General features: G+C 40.4%; 2 protein-coding genes across 7 annotated transcripts in view; one reads left to right on the forward strand and one right to left on the reverse strand.

The window, feature by feature from the left end:
- Positions 1-1,315: 1,315 nt before the first annotated feature.
- nlrc3l1 (NLR family, CARD domain containing 3-like 1) lies at positions 1,316-7,483 on the reverse strand. Its single transcript, XM_085288703.1, has 7 exons — positions 7,410-7,483; positions 5,497-5,731; positions 4,390-4,488; positions 4,060-4,137; positions 3,866-3,971; positions 3,525-3,765; positions 1,316-3,397 (listed from the first exon to the last, which is right to left on the reverse strand). The coding sequence occupies exons 2-7, from the start codon at positions 5,679-5,681 to the stop codon at positions 1,797-1,799; spliced, it is 2,310 nt and encodes a 769-aa protein (XP_085144829.1). The 5' UTR covers positions 5,682-5,731; positions 7,410-7,483; the 3' UTR covers positions 1,316-1,796.
- Positions 7,484-11,799: 4,316 nt separating this feature from the next.
- Positions 11,800-22,015, forward strand: part of LOC146565535 (connector enhancer of kinase suppressor of ras 2-like) — a 31,319-nt gene continuing 21,103 nt past the window's right edge. Inside the window, exons 1-4 of one of the 6 annotated variants that reach the window (XM_085288709.1) lie at positions 11,800-12,354; positions 17,482-17,645; positions 20,044-20,246; positions 21,306-21,411. In XM_085288709.1, coding sequence (XP_085144835.1) covers positions 12,291-12,354; positions 17,482-17,645; positions 20,044-20,246; positions 21,306-21,411 — 537 coding nt within the window. In that variant the 5' untranslated portion in view covers positions 11,800-12,290. The remainder of the gene's footprint in view (positions 12,355-17,481; positions 17,646-20,043; positions 20,247-21,305; positions 21,412-22,015) is intronic. The other 5 variants (XM_085288706.1, XM_085288710.1, XM_085288705.1 and 2 more) reach the window with 5 other exon arrangements.

Below are 22,015 nucleotides of genomic sequence, written 5' to 3' on the forward strand. Positions count from 1 at the left end.
TATTCTTTTTAGTTATGTAGTTTAAGCTATAGAAGAACTCCTTAATGACATGTCGAAAGACACACGTCGTGGTTGTGGAAAAGATGTTAGTGTGTTTGAGAAGGGTCAAGTCATTGGCAAACATCTAAGGAGATTGCAGAAATTGCTAAAACTGGGTTAAGAACTGTCCAACGTGTTATTAAAAAGTGGAAGTATATTGGGGGCCCATCGTCTTCGAGGAAGAAATGTGGCCAGAAAACCCCCTGAATGATCGTGATCAGCGCTCACTTAGACATTTGGTGAAATCACATCAAAGAAAAACTACAGTAGAACTCAGGGCTATGTTTAATAGTGAAAGTAAGAGCATTTACACACGCACAATGCGAAGGGAACTTAAGAGATTGAGTCTGAACAGCTCTGTAGCCATAAGAAAACCACTAATCAGTAAGGCAAACCGGAAAAAAAGGCTTCAATTTTCAAGGGAGCATAAAGATTGGACTCTGGAACAATGGAAGAAGGTCATGTGGTCCGAGTCCAGATTTAGCCTGTTCCAGAGTGATGAGCGCATCAGGGTAAGAAGAAAAGCAGATGAAGTGATGCACCCATAATACCTAGTGTCTACTGTACAAGCCTGTGAGGGCAGTACTATGATCTGCGGTTGCTGCAGTTGGTCAGATCTAGGTTCAGCAACAGTATGTGCTCCAAGAATGAGGTGAGCTGACTATACTGAATGACCAGGTTATTCCATCAATGGATTTTTCCTTCCCTGATGGCCCGGGCATATTCCAAGATGACAATGCCAGGATTCATCGGGCTTAAATGGTGAAAGAGTGGTTCTGGGAGGATGACACATTTTCACACACGGATTGGCCACCAGAGTCCAGACCATAACCCCATTGAGAATCTTTGGGATGTGCTGGAGAATGGTCAGACTCTAACATCGTTAACGCACGGTGAAAAATTAATGCAACACTGGATGGAAATAAATCCACTGCAGAAGCTTATTGACACAATGCCACAGTGAATGCGTGCTGTAATCAAAGCTAAAGGCGGTCCAGTGAAATATTAGAGTCTGTGATCTTTGTTTTTCTAGCCAGGCAGTGTATCTTTTGCTCTTTGGCTGTTCATCTCCCCTTCTTGTCTGCTTTTTGCCTCTTTCCTTCTTTCAGAACACTTTTCTTTTTTTTCTCCTTGATCATACTTCACATTACGGTTATATGTTCACGTTTGTCTAAAAACAAAAAAAAATGTAATCACAGTAAAAGCATAACGACTGCATGAATAACTAAATAATGCAAGAGGTCAAGAAGCAGTTAGAATGAACTCAGAGTAAAAGCATTAGTCAGACACTTTTATTATAATATTGATCCTTATTTTTTAAGCAGATTTTAGAAGGTAGATTATTTTTATAGACTAACACATTTCAGGCACAGCAACAGCAGCAACACAACCCCACACTTGACAAAAGAATTTACACATTATCAAGAATCTTTGATCCTAGATGCACTATGTAAAATAAAACAAAAACACAAAAACCCCAAACTTCCAATATAAGGCACCTTAATCTCACACCTTTTCTAAAACAAACATCACTTTAAAATCTTCGCTTTACACATCCTTGTTATGTCTGACGATTTTAAAAGTCTAAAAATAAGCATTTGTACCCTTAGTTTAGCTCCCTTAAACTCGATAGTGTTTACGTTGGCTGAACACTGATCACGTTGTCATAATGTAGAGAGACTGTAGCTCACTGTGCAGCCAGCTTTTTGAATTCATTGAAGACTTGGACATGAATAATTCTACGCAGTCATCAGCATTTAACAGTCAGTTAAACTGGACACTGAGCCCAGTGATTGTGACCCGAGCTCCTTCAGGCAGCAGTGCAAGTTTCTATTCCTCTCAGGATTCTGACTGTCTTTCATTCTCTTCCTGATGAGAGCAGCAGCATCTCCAGTGGCAGTTGGCCACTTTAAGGGAGAGGTGAAGAAGGGCTGCAGAAGTTCCTGGTTGGTTTTAAGTGTCATTCCAAACAGGAAACGCAGAAAAATGTCCAATCTGCCGTCCTCGCACTGCAGACTCCTGTCCACAGCGTTCTTGTACATCTCCGAGGGTGTGGGCCCCCTGAACATCCCCTTAACTTTATTTTTCGGTTTCTCCTCGAAAACGTTCTTCCCGAGATTTGCGAAGGTGAGCATTGCATAAAGAGCAGCCAGGTACTCCTGCATGGTGGGGTGGATAAAGCTCAAGACATTCTCGTTGACCAGCACGTATGGCTTTGTGACATACTGCGTGCACAGGCCTGTGTAGGGCACTGCCTCCGGATCGTTGATGCCATTTTCTTTCCAGTTAGTCTGTGTTATCTTGTACTGGCCGCGTTCCAGCATCGAGAAGGCCAGCTTTCCAAGTTTAATAAGAAAGTCTCTCTCTTTATCGACGCTGTTTTCTGGAGCTCTCCATTTGCGATTCTGACGCAGGAGTGCAAACAGCAGCTTTGTGTACATGTAGGTGATGCTGTTTGGCAGCTCTGCGTGTGTGCCCTTTTCTTTAAATACGTGCTGGCACTCATCGGCCACTATAGAGCAGAACAAGGGCAGGTGGCACATGATACGGAGGGTTTTGGTAGAATTGATATAATCAATAACTCGAGCTGCTTGGTTTGAGTCCTTAAACCTCTTCTGAAAGTACTCGTCCCGTTGAGTGTCACGGAAACCAAGTACTTCTATCTCATTGTAGTGCATATCCCATGGGACGCAGGCGTGTACATATGGCCGAGTAGTAACCAAGAACAGGCCGCGGTAAAGCAGCCTCGCTCTCATGAGGTTGACCACGATGACCTTCAGATTTCTGGTATCTGTGGGGTCAGTCATAAGCTCTGTGTTTTCAAAGTCAATCTTCCAGTGGTACTCATCCAGTCCGTCTAAGACAAACATCATTTGGCATTCGTCGCACCTGTAATCCCCATCTCTCAGTTTTTCTGTTGCCGGGTAGAGTTTTTTAACTAAGCCTACCAAGGAAAGTTTTTCGCCCTCAAACTGTTTGAGTTCTCTGAATGGCAAAGGAAACAAGAAAGTCACGTGCTCGTGTGCTCGTTCTTCAATCCAATCGAGGACTAACCTTCTGACTGCCATAGACTTCCCTGATCCTGCCACTCCAGTGAGCAATATAAACCTTGAACTTGAGGTCTCCAGATAGTTAGGAGTTAAAATATCTGCAGTAGAAATCTCCTTGGGTGCTTCCTGGTTGCTGTCCAGCTTTCCTATTTTCATGACCTCGTGTTCGATATTGGGGCCATTATCACACGTGGAAACAATTTTGAGAGTAGTATGAACATCGTCAAAGGGCCTCTTCTCACCATCATAATCCTCACATTCACCGTATTTCTGCTTCAGACACTTGGCTAATTCGTAGCGTACTTCATCTGAAAAAAATAAAGAAAATAAAATGTGCATACATGAAGAAGTTTGTGCAGATGTGTCATCATTGCTTTCATTAAGGTTAAATTAGCAGCCAAAACAAGACATTAAGGCATACTCAAGGGCACTTACTTCTAAGGCACAAAGTATCGACATATTCAACCAGCTTCTTTTTCCCCATCTCAGCCAGTACGGTTTTGGTGATCTGGAATGAATTTTCAAGGCTGTAACACTCGAGTAAGCGGTCGACCAGGTCCACTAGGTCCGTGTTTTGTGGAGGAGTGTTGAACGACTGCGGGTAATACTTCCAAAGCTTCCTTTGGAATCCCATAAGTTCAAACTCTGACAGCTTTCCAAGGGTTTTTGAGATAGCCTAAACCCAAAACAGCAGTCAAATATAACTATGTCTATATAGTGCTTGTTTTTATCTTTAACAAAAAATGGACAAAGGCAAAAAAAGAACAGTGACTGACCTTAAAAGTGAAAGGAATTGTTAGAGATGGATGCCTTTTCTCACTTATGTTTTCGATTAACTTGTTTGTGTCAGAAGATTCAGGGACATCCTCTTTGCTCCTGGCCCTAGTGACGTCACAGTGAAAATGTGGCAAAATATTTTAGTGACAATACTGGAAAAAGCCACACACAGTAACATGTGCAAGTTTCTTACTTGCGAATCTTCTTTTCACAGTCGTCACTGTCAACAGAGTAACAGCTGGAGTACGAATCTGCTCTCTGTCGGCGGACACTAAAAACAGGGAGACAAAGCTGTGTTTAAATGAAGCGTTTCACTCTCTTTCCAGGAATTAATTTAACAGAGACAGATTTGGTCCCCTCTGAATATTCTTAATGAAAAGCTTGTGTATTTTTTGGATAGGTTGCTTGGACTATTAATCCATCTTCTTTAACTGGAAAGTACTTTGGTTCAACTTAGTGTTTTTGTTTTTTTCCCCCTTAAAAAAATTGCTTTCTGATTAAAACTGACATGACTTGTTTGCACCTTGTGGAAGATGTGTCGTCTTCTCCCATTTTGTCTGACTCTTCGCTTGTCATTGTGCTGTAGCTCTGAGCTGGAGACAAGGCCTGGTCCACGTAATACCTAAAAAAGAAGGAATGGTAGAATGACAGTTCTTTTAGTTACTTAGTGACCACACGGCAAGTAAATTTCCAGACATCATGCAAAATAGCCCAGTCTGTGATTTTTCTCACGGATCTAGAAAAGTCTAAGTTATTCAAACTGAGGATATTGAGCAATTATGATGCATGATGGAAGGGCATTCCTTCACTGGAGTGACTCTACTAAGACTCAGCATATGTGATGTAGCAAAAAGACAGCCAAAGTTGCAGACTGAAAATCCCACCTGCGCACAAAAACAGCCAAGCAATGACGCAATCAAGAACAACTGGAGTTTCCAATATTTCCAGTTTAACTTCACTGTCTGCAAATATTTTTCAACATATGTCAGAAAACTGTAGTTTATTGAGCAGGTGCTGATGCATAAAGTAGAAATAAACTGTGCTCTATTTTGCCCCAAAATTCTAGTTCAGCAGACTTCAACTATGAGGGGAAAATCCCCTGTCAGCAGAATCACAACCACTTAGTAGTGTGACCGGTCAATAACCCAGTGAAATTCTCACTATTAATGATGCGTTCAATTTTCCTGTCTTTAGCCTGTGCTGATAACTAATTGATTAACAGTTTCATGTAACTAGTCTGGTTTTTAATCATTTCTGAATGTAATTGAGTATTTATGCACTGGTAGTAAACCAAAAGTTTGACATCTTCAACTTAAATATGCGTAGAAAAGAAAACAAAGATGGATGCATAAATTACGTATGTACATGTGTAACATGTAACGTTGTACATGTAACAACCCAAAAAAAAAACCAAGCTGAAGCTGAAGACATCAAGACCGGAAATCCCACTGCAAACTGAGTGATGCTTATTTTTATGTAATGTAACCTAAGAAATTACAGACAGTCACAGCGTAGGTCGGCATAAATTTTACTCACTTAACAATACTTAAAAAGCATTTTCACTACAAAAACACAGTGTTAGAGTGAGAGAAGCACAGGAAGGGGTTGCAAGTCAAACATTTCTCCATACCAGTGGGTTGTGTCCATTGGACTGGGTCCCAGGTCAAGCGAAGGTCTTCTCGGAGGAATGTAGTAGAGGTCCTCATCTTCATCTTCTACCTCCTCCTCAAGCCCACTTTCCGGTCTTCCAGAAGCTGCTTCCCCAATGGAAGAGCCTTCTGATTGCGTGCCCATCGCTTCGTCTACGTCGCTCATGATGTCATGGAGAGGGTCAGTGAGCAGCACTGATAAGAAGAAGAAAAATCCTGGGGAAATAAAGGAGATGGATATTAAGCTTTCTACTCGTGCTTATTCAACACGTTTCTGCTGTTAAAGATGTCTTTAGTAATCTTTTGACATTGCCTTGCCAAAAGAAAATCATACAACTTTCCTTTAGAGGTCTTGAGAAAGTAACTAATAAGCATAAAAGACTGTGGTTTCAAATATTCTGACACTGGCTCCTACATTGGTTTGAATAGCGGTGCAGGGGTTAGCACAGCAAGAAGGTTGTTGGTTAGCCAGCTGGTGGAGTGTGCATGTTCTCCCTACACCTGCTACTGCTCCCTCCCACAGTCTAAAGACATGCATGTTAGGATGACTGATGACCTGTCTAGAGTGCATCCCATTTTGTGCCTATGATTGCTGGAATAGGCTCCTGGACACGATCTGATATTGTTGTGTTGGTGTTGTTCCCGAACCGTCATAACACTTGTGGTCCAGGATCAGAATTGCAACTGACCAATCACATTGTCTGAGCATTCATTTAGCATTTATTTCCTTCTCCCTCACATTGCAAAGGTATGACAACAACAGCATGGCTGGTCAATTGCAATGTTGATCCTGGACCGACATTATTATGGTGATGCAGAAACAACACCAACACAGGGATATCAGATACACTGACTCCAGGCACACTGTGACCCCCGAATAATGAGAAGAAAATGGATGGACAGCTCCCAATTATTTTGTAATTATGGCTTCTTTTATGTGTAAACCTAAACTCTCTCACTAGACGCCACCCACCCTCATTCCCATGAAAAATAAGTAACATAAGTCCTAAGTAGGAATGTAGAAACAAATAACGGTGCACTTGTTACTTTTTAGATTACTGCAATTCGAGGTGCAGCAAGGGTGCTATTAGTATCAAAGTGATCACGTTTCCCACAGCATTACCAATTGCTAGCATTTGTAAGTCTCATATCACATTAGCACTTTGCCTTAATTACACTTCCTTGAGTTTTGAAAAGTAGACTGGGAGGTGGAGCCTGGAGCTATCAGCACAGTTTTGTTACCAGTGTCTATTAATATGCTGTGTCTTTGCTCTTTGTCCCCTCCCTCTCTCTTCTTCTGTGCACTCCTGCAGGCAACTCTGGTTTATTGTTATACATGTATTCCTACTATCTGTCAAGCTGATCACCGCCCACGCCGAGCCTGGTCATGCCGCAGGTTTCTTCCTGCTTAAAGCAAAGCTTGTTTCGCTACTGTATCCATGTGCTGGCTAACAGGAATTTGTTGGCCTTTCTTACTCTAACTATTTGAGGTCTACATTCATAAAGCAGAGTAGAAACTGGTTTAATTTGACATTTTTGGGAACTCTTCCGCTTTGCGTTTTCCTTTTCTTCATGTTATGAATGGGAGCTCGTGGCACCTGTCTGACCTACAGCAGCCTCTACATACCATGATAAGATTATGCCCGCGACTTTTCATAATGTCTTTCTGAATGATTTAATGCTAGCCGTGTTGATTTTGAACTTAGAGATTTACATAAGCTAACTCGATGAAGCGCAATAAGAAGACTCCAACAAGCAGCGAGGAACACGACGTTTACACAAAACGATGACAAATGCTTTCACGACACTCAATCATCTCACGCAATTTCACTGTTTATAAAATAAATACATTATTACTACATTAAAAGCATGCAATGAACAGTGAATAGCTTACCCTTCTCCGTGACTGGAAGTTTCTTCTTCTTCTTCGTCTTAAGTTTCTTCTTCTTATTATGGCTATACTACACCTCACTAGGCCTACACTACCACCTACAGGATAAAATGTGAAAATCAAGAGAAAAAAGACGAGTAGTGGAGGTGTGGTACAGTACACAGAGGTCTTGATGCATTCTCAATCATCCAGGAAAGTAAATCTCCAAAAAGTTGATTCTGTTCATCTGGACATAGATAGATAGATAGATAGATAGATAACGTTTTGTGGGAGAAACATTTCGTGACTTCTTCAGTGAAGAAGTCACTTGGATGAGTGACGAAACATTTCTCCCACAAAACTCTCTCTATCTATCTATCTATCTATCTATCTATCTATCTATCTATCTATCTATCTATCTATCTATCTATCCATCCATCCATCCATCCATCCATCCATCCATCCATCCATCCATCCATCCATCCATCCATCCATCCATCCATCCATTCATCCATCCACACACAATTGACAATCGGTTTTGTATGTAAATCTTATCAATGTCTAAATAAATGTGGTAGTATAATAAATTCCACCTAAGCTGCCTGTAAAATTGACTCTTCACCTTTGCTTTCACCACAGAAAATATTACACAGGAAAACCTGAAAATGTACAGGGCTCGTGGAAAAACACTGGCTTAAATTTAGCTGCTTAGGTGTTCTGATCCTGGCTGTTAGAGTTATATTATAAGTGACCAAAGGACTGGAAAACTTACCGCAGAGATGTGCTCGCCACCCAGCAATTTACAACTGCAGTCCTTTCACTGCTGGACTCTCCACGCACAGTTATTCGAATGACAAATAGAAAATTGCTGCAGCACAGTCTTTTATTTTTTCCACAGTCTTTATATTAAATGCCGACTGTTAACTATTTTGGCTTTTATGCCAGCAGCTAATGTAACTTTAAACAGCCAACTCCAAGCTGATATGATGACTGGACTGCAAAGACGTGCAAAGCTTTTAGCTCCATATGATTACTTTTGTTTTCATTTTCAAACTTGTGGACTTTAAACTCAGGCAGACTTAAACAACATCACTTGAGACAAGTGACAAACCTGAAACCAGTAACAGTAACTGGGTGCATCCCATGTAATCAGATGCGAAATGTTTGTAGAGTACCACTTCGTTGCTTTCATTTTGAACACCTTTCCCGACCAAACTTTTAATTTCCTGTTTCTCTGAGCTCATGAAAAACTACATGTGGTTCTCACAGGACAGCACTACTACTATTATATAAAGCAATGTCACAGAATCTGATCTATTGGAGTAGGTGATATAATTTCCTCAGGGATTAATAAAGTATTCGGATTCAGATGAATTCCTTAACAATAATGATAATTAACATTTTAAAATGCTATAGACACGTTAACTTTGGCTACCACTGTTACAAAATTGTTGATTTATTCTTATACCTTTAGATAAATATGGTATTGAAATTTGCACAGAGTTGTGTGCAAATGAATTTAATGAGTACTTCCTCCATCACTGCACTTCTTGCAAATCAGTGTCATCTTGAACTATATGATGACCCTGCTGTTATATAAGTCTAATACTGAATGTCAAACCTGTGAGAGCTCGTGCTCATTGCACAGTAATACACACATTTCCCTCGGCTGTGTCCCTGCTGCACAATATGAGTCATAAAGGTGAAAAAAAAAAAAATCCAACATTGCTTAAAGGAGCTGTAGCCAGTGAAATGATTAAGTTTCACACTTTCTGTATGCTGAGCGATGGGGCAAGATATTGGCATGGCAGCATAATATGTTGCTTCCTATTGCATTACTTTATGGAGGCACTGCTGCCATTTTTTTTTAAAAATTTTAAATAAACAGGCAACCTAACAGGTTACACCCCCATCCTTACCCACCCACCCACACCAATTTAAGGTCTTCCCTAGTTCATGATTCCTTTTAAAAAGATATCAACAAAAAGAGGACAAACACCTCAACAAAGTAAATTCATAATTTGCTTTGATATAATTCATACATTATATCATGAGTGCAATGCAAATGCTTTATTGCAATTGTGTAATGATAAGGACTGTTTCCTGATAGCACTGAGTTCTTCTGGGAGTACCACTATTATTTGCAATGATCTTGGATCCCAGCTTAATCTACTTCCGCCTATCTGGGTGCTTATTCTGACATCAAAAAAAAAAAAAGCAACATTATGTTGTTCATTAACCTTAAGAGGAGTATTTTTTTTAATTCCTGTAATTTTTTTGCGCCATTTTTCATTATATATATATATATATATATATAATCTTTAATGAATGTGAATTAATGTAATAGAAAGTAAAAAACAACAGCAACCGAATGAAATATGCGCTCATCAGTTAATTTATATTTTAATTTTAAAAAAATGTGTATTTATGTTTTACTGCACTTAGTTAAAATGCAGAATTACCATTTCCAGGCACTAAGCTTTCCCCCCGAAGCTGTTTACCATACATGAAAAAAAAACACAGGCACATGTCAGCATCCTTGTCTCGGTGGTGATCGTTGTTTCCACTACACTGCGCTTTGTGTGATGGAGGCGTGAGCAGCGACAAAGACAGTAGGAGGAAACAGTGGGCTGTATGAGGGGTGATTAGTGCCCCAGGGCCTGAAAGGAAAAGAGGAGAAGTGGTTCCCAGAATACCCACTCTGCCTAGTGGAGTTAGTGGCATGTGTAATGACGCGTCGTCGTCAGATTGCGGCAGTGTTCAGAAGACAAAAAGCAGGCTGTTCTCTTTTCCCAAGCAGCATGCCTGTTATCAGTGCTGCTAAAGCTTATTCCCTGTGGGGGAAAGCATAGGATATTAACGACAAAGGTCCCTTTAAGTGCAGCATTTCCTAAACATTATATGTGTAACTAATTTAGTGAACACTTTTTTTTTTAAATGTGACCACAGTGGTGTGGTTGGCAAACTGTTATGGAAACATGGACACGAACACAGTAACACAGACAACCACATCTGCATTTGAAAACATGGTTTCAGGTTCTTATTGCATAATAGCGAATAGGGTCAAGTGTGGCATTGACTCCTCAGTTCAGTAGCATTTGACAGTGTCTCATTGGGCTCTTTCTGTGAGTACTAGATTTTCTAATGTGTTTTTTGGACCTAGCATTTTATTGAAACTAAAAATAATACAAACTAAAGTATTTATAAAATATTTTTATAAAAAATGATACATATGCTAAGGCTCATTTCTAGTTGTCATTGGCCAAAACTGCTCGATGTCTAACGCAGATGCCTCGGGATACACATTTACTGTTTACAGATGACACGCTACTGGCTTCATGGGGCGAAGACCTTCAGCTCGTACTGGATTGGTTTGCAGCTGAGTGTGAAGTGGATGGGATGAGATTTAAAGAGGCTTTGATTCTCAGCTGGGAATGAGTGGAAACAGCATCCTAAGCTGGGAATGAGTCGTTGCCCCAAGTGGAGGAGTCTCAAGATTTTGTTCAGGAGTGATGAGAAAGTGGAGAAGTAGATTTACAGTTGGACCGCCTCAATGCAAATCTGTTGTGGTGAAGACGGAGCTGATTTCTGTAATATTTGTTGTCTGTAGTTATTAATTTACTTGTTTACACACTGCCTGATTCTGTTGTGTTACAAAGAAATATGGCCAACAGGCGATGCAGCACACCCTCTGGTGGACAAACTATGCAATCTCAACACTCATGGAATGCTTCTTCCATCTCTTCTTTACTTTTCAATTTTTAATTTATCAGCTGTTATAAATACCATGTCAATAGATAATTGACAAATATCTACCACTGGTCAGTAAAATTAGCCAACTGATTAATCAGCGGGGTTTAGTTTCTAGCCTAAACACTGGTGACTCGTGGGTCTGGGTGTCTTCTTGAACTGTAGCCCCCTGAAGATAAACGGTAAAATTAGTATTTATTGATATTTAACCAAAAGAAATAAAAAGTACAATTCAATTTTCAAATGATCCAGAAAGATTTTGGAATTAAGTCCCAAGCTCTATTATGTATCTTTATCTTTCTAGATGTTTATCAAAACTTATATACTTGACTAGAGTCACAATTTTCTAGATACGATTTTGTAGGGTTTTTCTAATTAAAGAATACAAGCTAATATACAAATCGCTTTTAATTTTTTTATTTACATTTTTATTACCACTGCTTTCCTGTGGGCTGTGGTTGATGGTTGAGTGCTTTGCTAAAAACATGGCAAATAAGTTCTGCCACTCCAAAAGCTTTACATGGATCCAGCACTTCTTCTTATCAAAATCCCTTATAATCTGGATCCCTTCATTCCCGTTAACAGCCCCCACCCCACCCCGCTCGCACTCCTCCTGGCTTCTTGTGGCATTAATCACACCACATACAGAGGGTACACTCCGCGCGGTGAAAGCTATGACTCCATGTCTGTGTATGAGGGAGGATGCTCAGAGCGAACCCATCCTTCCCAGACGCCAGTGTGAAGTAACAGTCTGCGCGTTGTTCTCCGCTCTGGATGGTACTGGGATGCATTTTGGAAGAGGGGTCGGGCAGCAGCGACCCACCAGCATCCGAGCCTGACATGAATCACAAGTAAAAGAGCTCTTTCAAGCAAGTGAAGAGCACATGAATGTGCACAAGTCCGCCGAGCTGCACTCGGGCTTCTCACAGCGACATTTTGGACCTTTTGGACCTACCTCGATTTGTTTGTAAATACTCAAACCAATCACAGAAGACTTTAGATGGTCACTGAATCAAGCCTATTTTAATATCTTTTCTAATTTTCTTTCTATTTGTTTTTTTTTTTTAACGTTTTGGGTGGGGAGTTTGGTTTGTGGGGAGTGTGTGTGCGTGGGATTTTTTTTTCTTTTGTCAAGCGCGAAGACAAACTTCTACCATGGCACTGGTTATGGAGCCCGTGAGCAAGTGGAGCTCTAGTCAGGTGGTTGACTGGATGAAAGGTAAGGCATCAGACGCGATGACCATTAAACTGCTGCGCTGCAGTGAATCGCATGTGTGGTGTTGCGCTGAAATGCATTTCAACACAGACTGACTCGAGATGCCAAAACACCTGCTGAGCCTCGGGGTTTCGCCTCGTCGCCTTGCAGCTTCGGGAAGCTTTTAATCACAGCCTTAAATCAGTTAATCGATCTTTTTTTTTCAAGCACTTCTAGCTTGCAGACGTCTTGCCCCCCCCACTCCTTTTAAAAAAGATGTTCTCAGATTCAAACAGCTCTACACGGAAAACCCGTCTATTGTGTCCTGCGGTGGTCATTGTTAACATAAGGCTGCCTCGCAGATGGTTGTAGCGGAGATCTAGTAATTACACACGAATGATTCCCCCTCTCGCTGGATCTGGGTGCAGAATCTGTGTGGAGGAGGAAAGAAAAAGAGGTTCGAGTTATTGACCAGGCTTTGCATGTGCACAGAATAAAAACAGAGCTGGGAGAGCAGTACACTATCAGAGCTTGTACAGCCATCTGTGATATGTTTATCCACAGATGCTCAAGTCATTAAGAAGTCACAGCTGACTTAGATGAGCTTCTCGTAGTTTCAAAACCTCCCAAGGGTACCTAAATCCTGAGGCCTATCATAAAGATTATTCACTCAAAAAAAACAAAACAAACATAAAATCCCCACAAAAATCACTTAAATGCGAATCAAAACATTCCTCTTTTTTTTTTTTTCATTTTTCAGGGATCCTCCAGCAGAATAATGAGGTTCAGTTTGGTGATGAAGCACTTTTAAGATTTTCTTCTTGAGAGAGAGAGACTGTGACATTTAGACTGAATTGAGGACTGGAAAGGGGTTAGATAGACATACTGTTGTTGTTGCAATTAATTCATCATCCGCTAGTCTCAGTACAGCTGTCGGATGAGCGGCTCCTTTGAGGAAATTTGTCCGCTTATTCAGGCTCCAAAGATCTATAAATGTCCCAAACAGCTGTGGAGGATTTACTTCCACAGACTGTCAGGAATACTTTCAGGGCACAGATTTCTCATTAGCCATGCTGCTTTATTGTCTCTTTGCATTACAAAGTTGGTACTTTGAGGGGAAATGTGATAGAAATGTAAGAGGAGACCTTAAACTCAGTGGGAGGACGCGATCTGCCTGTGTATTTGTCTTTTAACTCACATAAGCGCTCCTGCGATGTGTGTTGTTTTTCAAAGCCACGTGCTCACGTGTCAGGCAATGGCCTGTTTCAGATGAAACATACACATCCATAGGCCTGCATCTTTACCGCCTCAACACACACACACGCACATATGCACATACACACAAGCGAGCATTATTATTCTAAGCCTGTAGGCCTTTTCTGCTGGCTCAGATATGTCATGATTGCAAGGATCAGACGGTTCTTAGTATGAGTTGTGTATTACAGATTGTACCTCAATCTGATGTGGCCTTATAAACAGGCTGTTTAGGACTGGATGCTTGCTCAGAAAGGAAACAAGATCCATGTGCAGCTTTATTTATAGAGACACACAGGGATGATTAGACGCTGAGATGGGCTGAAATTGAATGTCCGCAATAGTTTTAAATGAGATCCAAGATGATCTGTAAATACGCTGGTGGCACAAGTGAGGTATGTAAAGAGCAAGGAGTGGAGATTGGAAACGAGAGAGGACTCTTCAGTGTCCCACATCTGACAAGTGGAGCAGAGACAGTTCTTGTGCCTAGAGCCCAGTAATGGTAATTTAAAGTGAGGGAGTGAGTGGCACAGAGAGACACTGAAACAGAGGAAACGATGGGGTGGAGGGGGTTTCATTCTTGTCTCGCATCCATTATCGAACCCGGAGGACTGGCAGCGTTTTGTCGTTAGCATTCACAGGTTCCATTATTACCATACCCGCTCCGTGATGTCACAGGAGGCCAAATAGGGGCACCCCGTGACCTTCCCACAGTCCCACTCTCCACCCCCTGTTAGTGTTTTGTGTGAGCTAGACGCTTTATTCCCAAGCTGCTTTAAAGAATAGATCCTCATCACAAAAGCGAAAAGAATTCCAGCTTGACTGGAAATTGGTTCTTACTAGGTGAAGGGTATCAGTGCAAACACATAAAATATGTGCATTTCAATGCAGTGTTGCACTTTGTACCGTCTGGGTGTTTTTAAACATATTTGTTGTCTTGCAAGGCATATCAGTTTTTATCTTTCAGTGCAAACCCTCACTGTCTTCTTGTCTAACACAGACGACGACAGCGATCAATGACAAGTCAGATCAACACAGATCCATAATAACAATGCTTAACCGCCCTAAAGAGCTCTCTCTCCTTACAATGCCAGTGGATTATCTAGAATGGAGATCATAATGTGTCAACGCTGTGCTTTTAATTTCTCCTCAGCGTGCCTGATAATCTGACTGACATGCAAGAGACAGGAAAATTGATGTGGCTGAGATGTCTTTCCATTCCACCAAAAAGGGATTTCTATTGCACATTGTTCTTTTGCACAAGGCTTTCAGCAAAATATGAAACAAAACATGGCAGATTTCAATGGAAAAATAGAGAATAGAGACTATTAGTGCCATTTTGTGCCATGTTCCCCTTTTATTTATAGTAAAAATCATTTATACAGCACATATCCACAAGATGCTTTATAATGTCATTTAGAAATGTGAAACGCTCTGGGAGTTATAAAATGCTAAAGTAGCTGATAACTTCACCAGCTCAATATCTCATGCTAGCATGTAGTCACTTTTTGCAAACTATCATGTTCTCCCTTTTCTTATTTCTTTATATTACCCCACGGTCAGCGAGAACCCCTGCCGAAAAACCTGCTTTGTGGTTTCTATGGCAACATGGGGAATACTTCATTGACATGATGAGTCTCAATTAACTTGGTAAAGAGGCTCATTAGTTAAGCCTTTAAATGTTATGCAAAACCATGAAACTCCCTATGTTTCCTCTCGACCGTTTAGCTGCCAGCTAAACCTGATCTGAATGCTTGATGGGGTTGAAGCTTAGCACTGAGACACATGTATATGATTGGTCCACTGCAATAAAAAGACAGGATGAGGAAAGAACTAACCCTGTGTGTGTTAAAGAGAAAGAGAGTGAAAAGGGAGAAATAGGGCCTGAGAAGATTAAATGTATAGGAAAAGCAATACAAAAGCTGCTCCCTTGTAGCTCATTTATTAATGTGTTTGCTTGATCTGAAAGTGAATAAAACATAAATAAGTAAATGAGTTTCTAGGAAGCCTGAGGCAGAAACATCAATTATCAAATCAAATTTCATATAGAAAATAAATCAAATTGTGGTTTAGTTTATGCAACATGATTCTGCATGCTCGATTTGCAACATAATTTACATCATCGGGACACAGTGCAGCTTCTGAAGTAAATACTTTCATGCATTACAGAGACACGCCATCAATAACTGCGGCAGTCTCCTGATTCTTTTCAATGTTTAATGCTAACACCTCGAGGACCAGTGGGTTAGAATAGAATAGCCTTTATTGTCATTGTACAGAGTACAACGAAATTGGAGTGCCACTCCCTTGGTGCAAGTTTCAATAATAAATATAAATGTAAAATATAAAAAGTACAAAAAAACCAATCGTAAGTACTCAAACAATAGTATGTACAATATATACAGGATAGCAGCATTAATATGATGACAGTATGAATAGCAGCATAATATAATGACAGTGACGGTATGGAATAGGTTCAGTTGTTTTTGTGCTTATTTACTACGGTGATAGCTCTGGGAAAGAAGCTATCCCTGAATCTGTTTGTCCTGGTTTTATGTGACCTGTACCGTCAGCCTGACGGTAATAGTTCAAACAGTTGGTTGCTGGGGTGAGAGTGGTCCTTGATGATATTGCCAGCTCTGCTGAGGTACCGAGTTAAAGTTAGAGTTGCTTTTATGCACTCCTCTCCTAACCATTCAACCATATGATCAAGTCCTCAGATCAACCTTTCAAGTTCAAATCGCACTCCGGGGACACGCTGCCATATTAGATTATCACAAAAAATGTGACAGACTTAAAACAGTCTATACAAAAACTGGCAAAGATGATCTTCAGATCAAGCCTAGTTTTTTAGTTTAACTTTTCAAAAGTACTGGCCTAAGTATGAGCTAAACTGATAAACTGGAAGTGAGGTCTTACCTCCTCAATGCTTTGATCAATCAAAACCAAAACCAAGCGTGGTACGTGGACTCCAGAGCATGTTTGCAAATTTGTGGCTTTTACCATTATTTGGGACTCCAATAAGCAGATACCTCTTGAATTATTAGCCTTAAAACTAATTATGAGACCTTTCAACCTAACTGTAAGATCGTAAGGCAGTGGCAACATGTATTTTCTTCAGAACAGGTGTATGGACTTTGCAGTCCTTCCTTTGGTTGTTCGTGAAGAAAAATCACCACTGGGGATGTGCAATAAGCAAAAACACATTTTTCCAATCAGAGCTCACAGCCATGCTTTTAACATGATCAAAATAAGTTGCCATGGGGACTGTTAGGTCCCCTTATCACCTACTGAACTGCTCGGCCCCCTCATCACGGCTTGAGGTATTTTTTGAAGGCTTTTCTTGGGATGCTTTGGTAACAGACTTTCTTTTTTTTTGTAAGTTTTTGATTTACCCTGTGTATATACTTTTTAGAAAACAGTTTCTAGTCATACATTTCAGGGTGTCTGTTGACGCAGACAGAAGTTACAGAATCACTTAGTTTGTTTTCGTCTGCTGCACTTCATCAACTCTTTCTCCAAAAGATTTCACACCTGCTGCAGTAGCTGATATGTAAAACAACTCGAGCACACCTACATAGCTTCTTTCTAGCTGAAAGCGTTTTCTGGTTTGAAGCTGAAAATGCAGCTCAGAACTGTTGACGAGGGGGAGTGTGTCAGATTTCTTGTCTTGACACAGACTGCTTCACACTCGCACACAGCAAAATACAACCTGTGCTCACACTTTACAGATTTACAGCACATATTCTGGCAAAGCAAGTGATATCAAGTCCTGTTAGAATGCATAATGCAAACAGTGGTTTCACAAGAAATCTGAAAATCTGATGCAGTCTGCAAATAAAAATTCATGCTTTTGAGCTGTGCTGAAAGTTTTCTTGTCCTTTGTGTTCCCCCAAGGGCTGGACGACTGCCTGCAGCAGTACATCAAGACCTTTGAGAAGGAGAAAGTAGGGGGGGAGCAGCTGCTGCGTATCACCCACCAGGAGCTGGAAGATTTGGGAGTATCCAGAATTGGCCACCAGGAGCTGATACTGGAGGCTGTGGACTTACTCTGTGCTCTGGTGAGTCCAAGTTTCCCACACCATCTTCCCACTACTTTCTACTGTCACTTTGGAAAGTCAGTGCTGTCGGATGAAGTTTCTGTCGAACATTTGGCACCTCTGCAGCTCTGTGAAATCATTTAACAAGTCAGTGAAGATAACAAGTTACAGAATAAAGATATTTTCCAGTAAGCAGTTGATATATTTAGTAATGATGCAATTTCTATATTGTTATTATCACTGCAAAGACTGTCAGTTAACGAAATCAGTCATTCCAGGAATAAGTGGATGTAGATAGGATTGCTTTAGGCCCCAATTTTTAAACATCACAGCAAATCTACCAGAGTTACTAATCTGGCCAAAAGATCTTCCACAGGCAAATCTTACAACTGTCGTTAGTGTTGACATGGATTACTGCTTCATCTCGAAGGGATTTCTGCTCTTAGTTTCCCAAAACACAAGTTTTGTTAGTGTCAGCATGATAGATTGCTGTTCTGCTGATTTGGCTAATGTGCAGCTGGAGTAGCTGGAGCATAATATTTATTCTCCTTATAATATTCATTCTGGATGTTACTGCATACAGAGTAGAGACCTCGACTTGTTTCTAACACGAGAATGTAAGATTTAGGGGTCAGTCATGTAATGGCCAAATGAACGGCATTAAAATGAACGAATATATACTGCAATCATCAGAAGCATGCTACAGATTAAAAAATGCACTGGAAGCAGATTCTGGTCTCTGTGTGCAAATATGTTACATATAAAACTGGGGACTCATGAGCAAATATATCCCTGGAGCGTAAAGGGGCGATTCGGCAGCGGCACTAGCATGTCAGACGGAGAGATGGAAAGTTATGTAGCTTAAATAGACCACCAGATCAGGAAGGTATATTTGGTATATGATGCAAGGAGAGTGACGCAGAGCAGCTTGAGCTGTGTTTCTGAACTAGCTTGGAGGCTTTGCTTCATTTAAGGAACATTTTTTCTTAAATGGAGGTTTTCCCAGGATAGCTGTTCCCAAATGTTCTCTTTTGTCCGTCAATGTGAACATATTTTTAGACCCTACTTACTAAAAGTGTCCATATTGGTGCTTAAAATTTGCAGTGAAAATGTTACAATTTATTTACTCTGGAAAACACGATTTGATTGATGAAGTAATTTATTATTGTTTTTTACTCTTTTACTCACTCTTAGATTATTTATAAAATAACTGTTTGAAATAAGGGACAAATACCGTTAAGCAGTTTGTACTGATTATGTTGGGGTTTGGAAACTTTTCACTTTATATAACAGGAACTACACGAAAGAACTATTTGGTGTTGGATTGGATGCTCAGTAAGTGTACTTTATTGGTCCCCGTGGGGAAAATCCCTCTCTGCATTTAACCCATTCACTCAGTGAAGCAGTGGGCAGCCATTGGGCGCCCGGGGAGCAGTGTGTAGGGACGGTACCTTACTCAGGGGTACCTCAGGGTAGCTGTTCAGGGGAATCGAACCCCGACCTTCCAATCATGGGGCCACCACTCTACCTACTGAGCTATCCCTGCCCCACTGTAGGGGGTGTAAGGGTGAATCATATAAATGCTTTGCATCTAATTGAGAATACTTACTCTGGCCATGCTGTCCAGTTTACCACAAGAGGAAATGAAAATGTAAAGTCTTTTTGTAAGGTGTCTTTAGCATCCAGCTAAATAATTTTCTCTCCTAATAATTTCCTTTATTTTGAGGGTTTTTTTATATTCACTTGCACATATAATTCCAGTATTTAATTCAAATTTTCTGTTTTTGAACCAAAGAAAGTTAGACTGCAGTAATATAAAAGTAAAAGATGGTAAATGATAAATGAGAAGCAGAAATAACAGAGACAAGGTGCAATAAAGTTGGACCTGGGTTTGTGTTAACTCTTGAGATCTATAGAAAAACTGGGTGGAGATTACCAGCCTAAGGTCACAGATGCAATCTGAATCTAAAGTCCACTCATCCTGCATCGCTGCACAGGGGGCCCTGCTTCAGCCCTAAAGCTTCTTATGTAACTGGGATTTAGTTTTAAGTCTCTCAGGCACTGCTGTATTAAATATGATTAGTGGCCCTCCTGCTGCGCTCTCCCCTCCCAAGAAACCCATGACATGATAGCTGCCCATAGGCCTACACGTGCAGTTAGCCGCAAAGTGTAATGAGCGCTCAACGATGCTCAGGCGTGCAAAGTGACAGCTGATTTCACACATTTTCATCATATGTGGAGCCTTTCTGTTGTGGAGCGTGGTGGGCTGGTCGGCTGTAGTATTCCTATTCATAAAGTGCCATCAGAAAACAATTGGTTTCTATCTCCAGGCTGGGGATATTCTTGGAATGTGTCACAGTGAAAGCAAACACTGACAAACTGGTCAAACACAGTGAATTTACTTTCCTCTCCCCTCTAGAATTATGGGCTGGAGACTGAGAATCTCAAAACGCTTTCTCATAAGCTTAACGCATCTGCCAAGAACCTGCAGAATTTCATCACAGGCAGGCGGCGCAGTGGCCATTATGACGGCCGAGCCACCCGCAAGCTGCCCAACGACTTTCTAACTTCAGTGGTGGACCTCATTGCTGCTGCCAAAAGCCTTTTGGCGTGGCTTGACAGGTGAGATTTGCAAAAAGATGAATTTAAACATTTGGTAAGTCATGTGTAAACATGTGGACGCACACTGTGAAAAAGGGCCCCACAGAGCTGTGTAGATTCAGGTACTGGTCCCATTTACAACTACATACACAAACACATAAATACAGGTTCACATGGACACATATTTATATGCATACTGGGTATATTCTTGCATACATTTCCTTAGATTCGTCTTAGATACAAACTTACAACCGTGCTAATTGCAAGCAAAAAGATATAATAATAATTTGAATTAATTATAAATATATAACTGACATCAAACAGGAATGAGACAGTCCTGTTTACATGCATTGGTACATGTAGTCTGATTTGGGATTTGTTTTTTTAACAGATACAGACTGGTTTTGTTTTTCTGTGTAATGTCCATGACCAATCATTTGACAAGAAAAGACGAGTAAAAGTCTTATATAAGTAGATTTTGACAGGGTGGCCAAAAAGACACCGAGAAAGTCTATTTATATGTCTCTTTATCCTTGCTTCCCTGTGGGATTGTGCCAGTCTGTGTGTTTGTGTCTGTTTGTGTTTGATGAATTTGGAAGTTCAAAGCTGACAACGTTCAGCAAAAATAACAAAGTGATTTGCTTTGCCTTTCCCCCATTATAGCTGACATGATTTACAGCATTCATCCCAATTAAAATTCACTAATCCGTGTTTCATTTCATGTTTGAAAATGCTTAATTGTTGACCAAATTGTACAAATAGAAACGTGGGAGTCGACGCTGCGTTTGTTGACAGTGGATAGGACGCACTTGTGAGGTTATTTGGAAAAAGCAGAACAGCAACTAATAATCTCTGCTCTACGTCAGCTGCTCTCGGCCTTAGGAGAAATGTGAATATTATTAAATGTGTTAAAAGCATTACAGACGTCACATTCCAAAATAAAAACCCCAAAACAGACTAACATAGGCAGAAATGTGAGGAATCCTAAAATGTAAAGGGAGAAATGCTGGTAAAAAAAAATATGTAAAATTTACCAGTGACTGAGTCTCAAAGGAAGAATGATCTAATGGTTCATTCCAGGTGCTCTTTCTTTTTCAGATCTCCATTTGCAGCAGTGGCAGATTACTCTGTGACCAGAAACAATGTTATCCAGCTATGTCTTGAGCTCACTACAATTGTACAACAGGTAACAAATATGAAATGATTTATTGTATCATATCCTGTTGTACTGTATTACTTCATACTGTACAGAGCAAACTTGGGATCATCACAAAGCCTCTGTCAGAAAAAAGGAAGCTGATCCATATTAAAGTATAACGGCAGAATTGGAAAAATACCTGGTTCTTTGGTAAATGTGCTTATGATTTTTAAAATGAAATCTCAAAAATGTTTCTTCATTCCCTGCATAAATTTAAAATCTTTCTAAACCCTAAAGCAGATATACATTTACACAATTTTTTCCCCTTTCAGTACGTCCTGCTTTTTTATTAGTTTTAGATTTTGCAGCTGTCAGTGATAATGAGAAGCTGAAATTGGACTTGACTACTTCACAACTTGTTTCTCATCTGTCAGATATGCTTTCATGTAAAGCAGCATCCTAATTAGAGCCACCTCAAAGAGTGACCTAAAAATATATTCTAAAGTGATAGAAATGATAGATGCTTATCATAAACTGCAGTTTCATTTTATTGTATCTGGGTCTGTCAGTCATATAGAGCCTCTAAAGACCAGTTAAAACTAAGAGAACTATACAGGTTTTAGGTTGGGCTCTGTGGAATATAATGTTTATA

The sequence above is a fragment of the Mchenga conophoros genome, linkage group LG10 (assembly GCF_057382185.1).
Source record: "Mchenga conophoros isolate Kocher_MC1m ecotype Shallow Benthic linkage group LG10, M_conophoros_male_GT1.1, whole genome shotgun sequence".
In the NCBI taxonomy this organism is placed as follows: domain Eukaryota; kingdom Metazoa; phylum Chordata; class Actinopteri; order Cichliformes; family Cichlidae; genus Mchenga; species Mchenga conophoros.

Bases quoted from the DNA above. Each gene is read 5' to 3' on its own strand.
- nlrc3l1 (XM_085288703.1), bottom strand. From the start codon at position 5,681: ATGAGCGACGTAGACGAAGCGATGGGCACGCAATCAGAAGGCTCTTCC. The intron at 4,138-4,389 runs GTGCAAACAAGT...CCCTGTTTTTAG, and splicing joins GACGACACATCTTCCACAAG to TGTCCGCCGACAGAGAGCAG. The intron at 3,766-3,865 runs GTCAGTCACTGT...TTTTGGGTTTAG, and splicing joins CAATTCCTTTCACTTTTAAG to GCTATCTCAAAAACCCTTGG.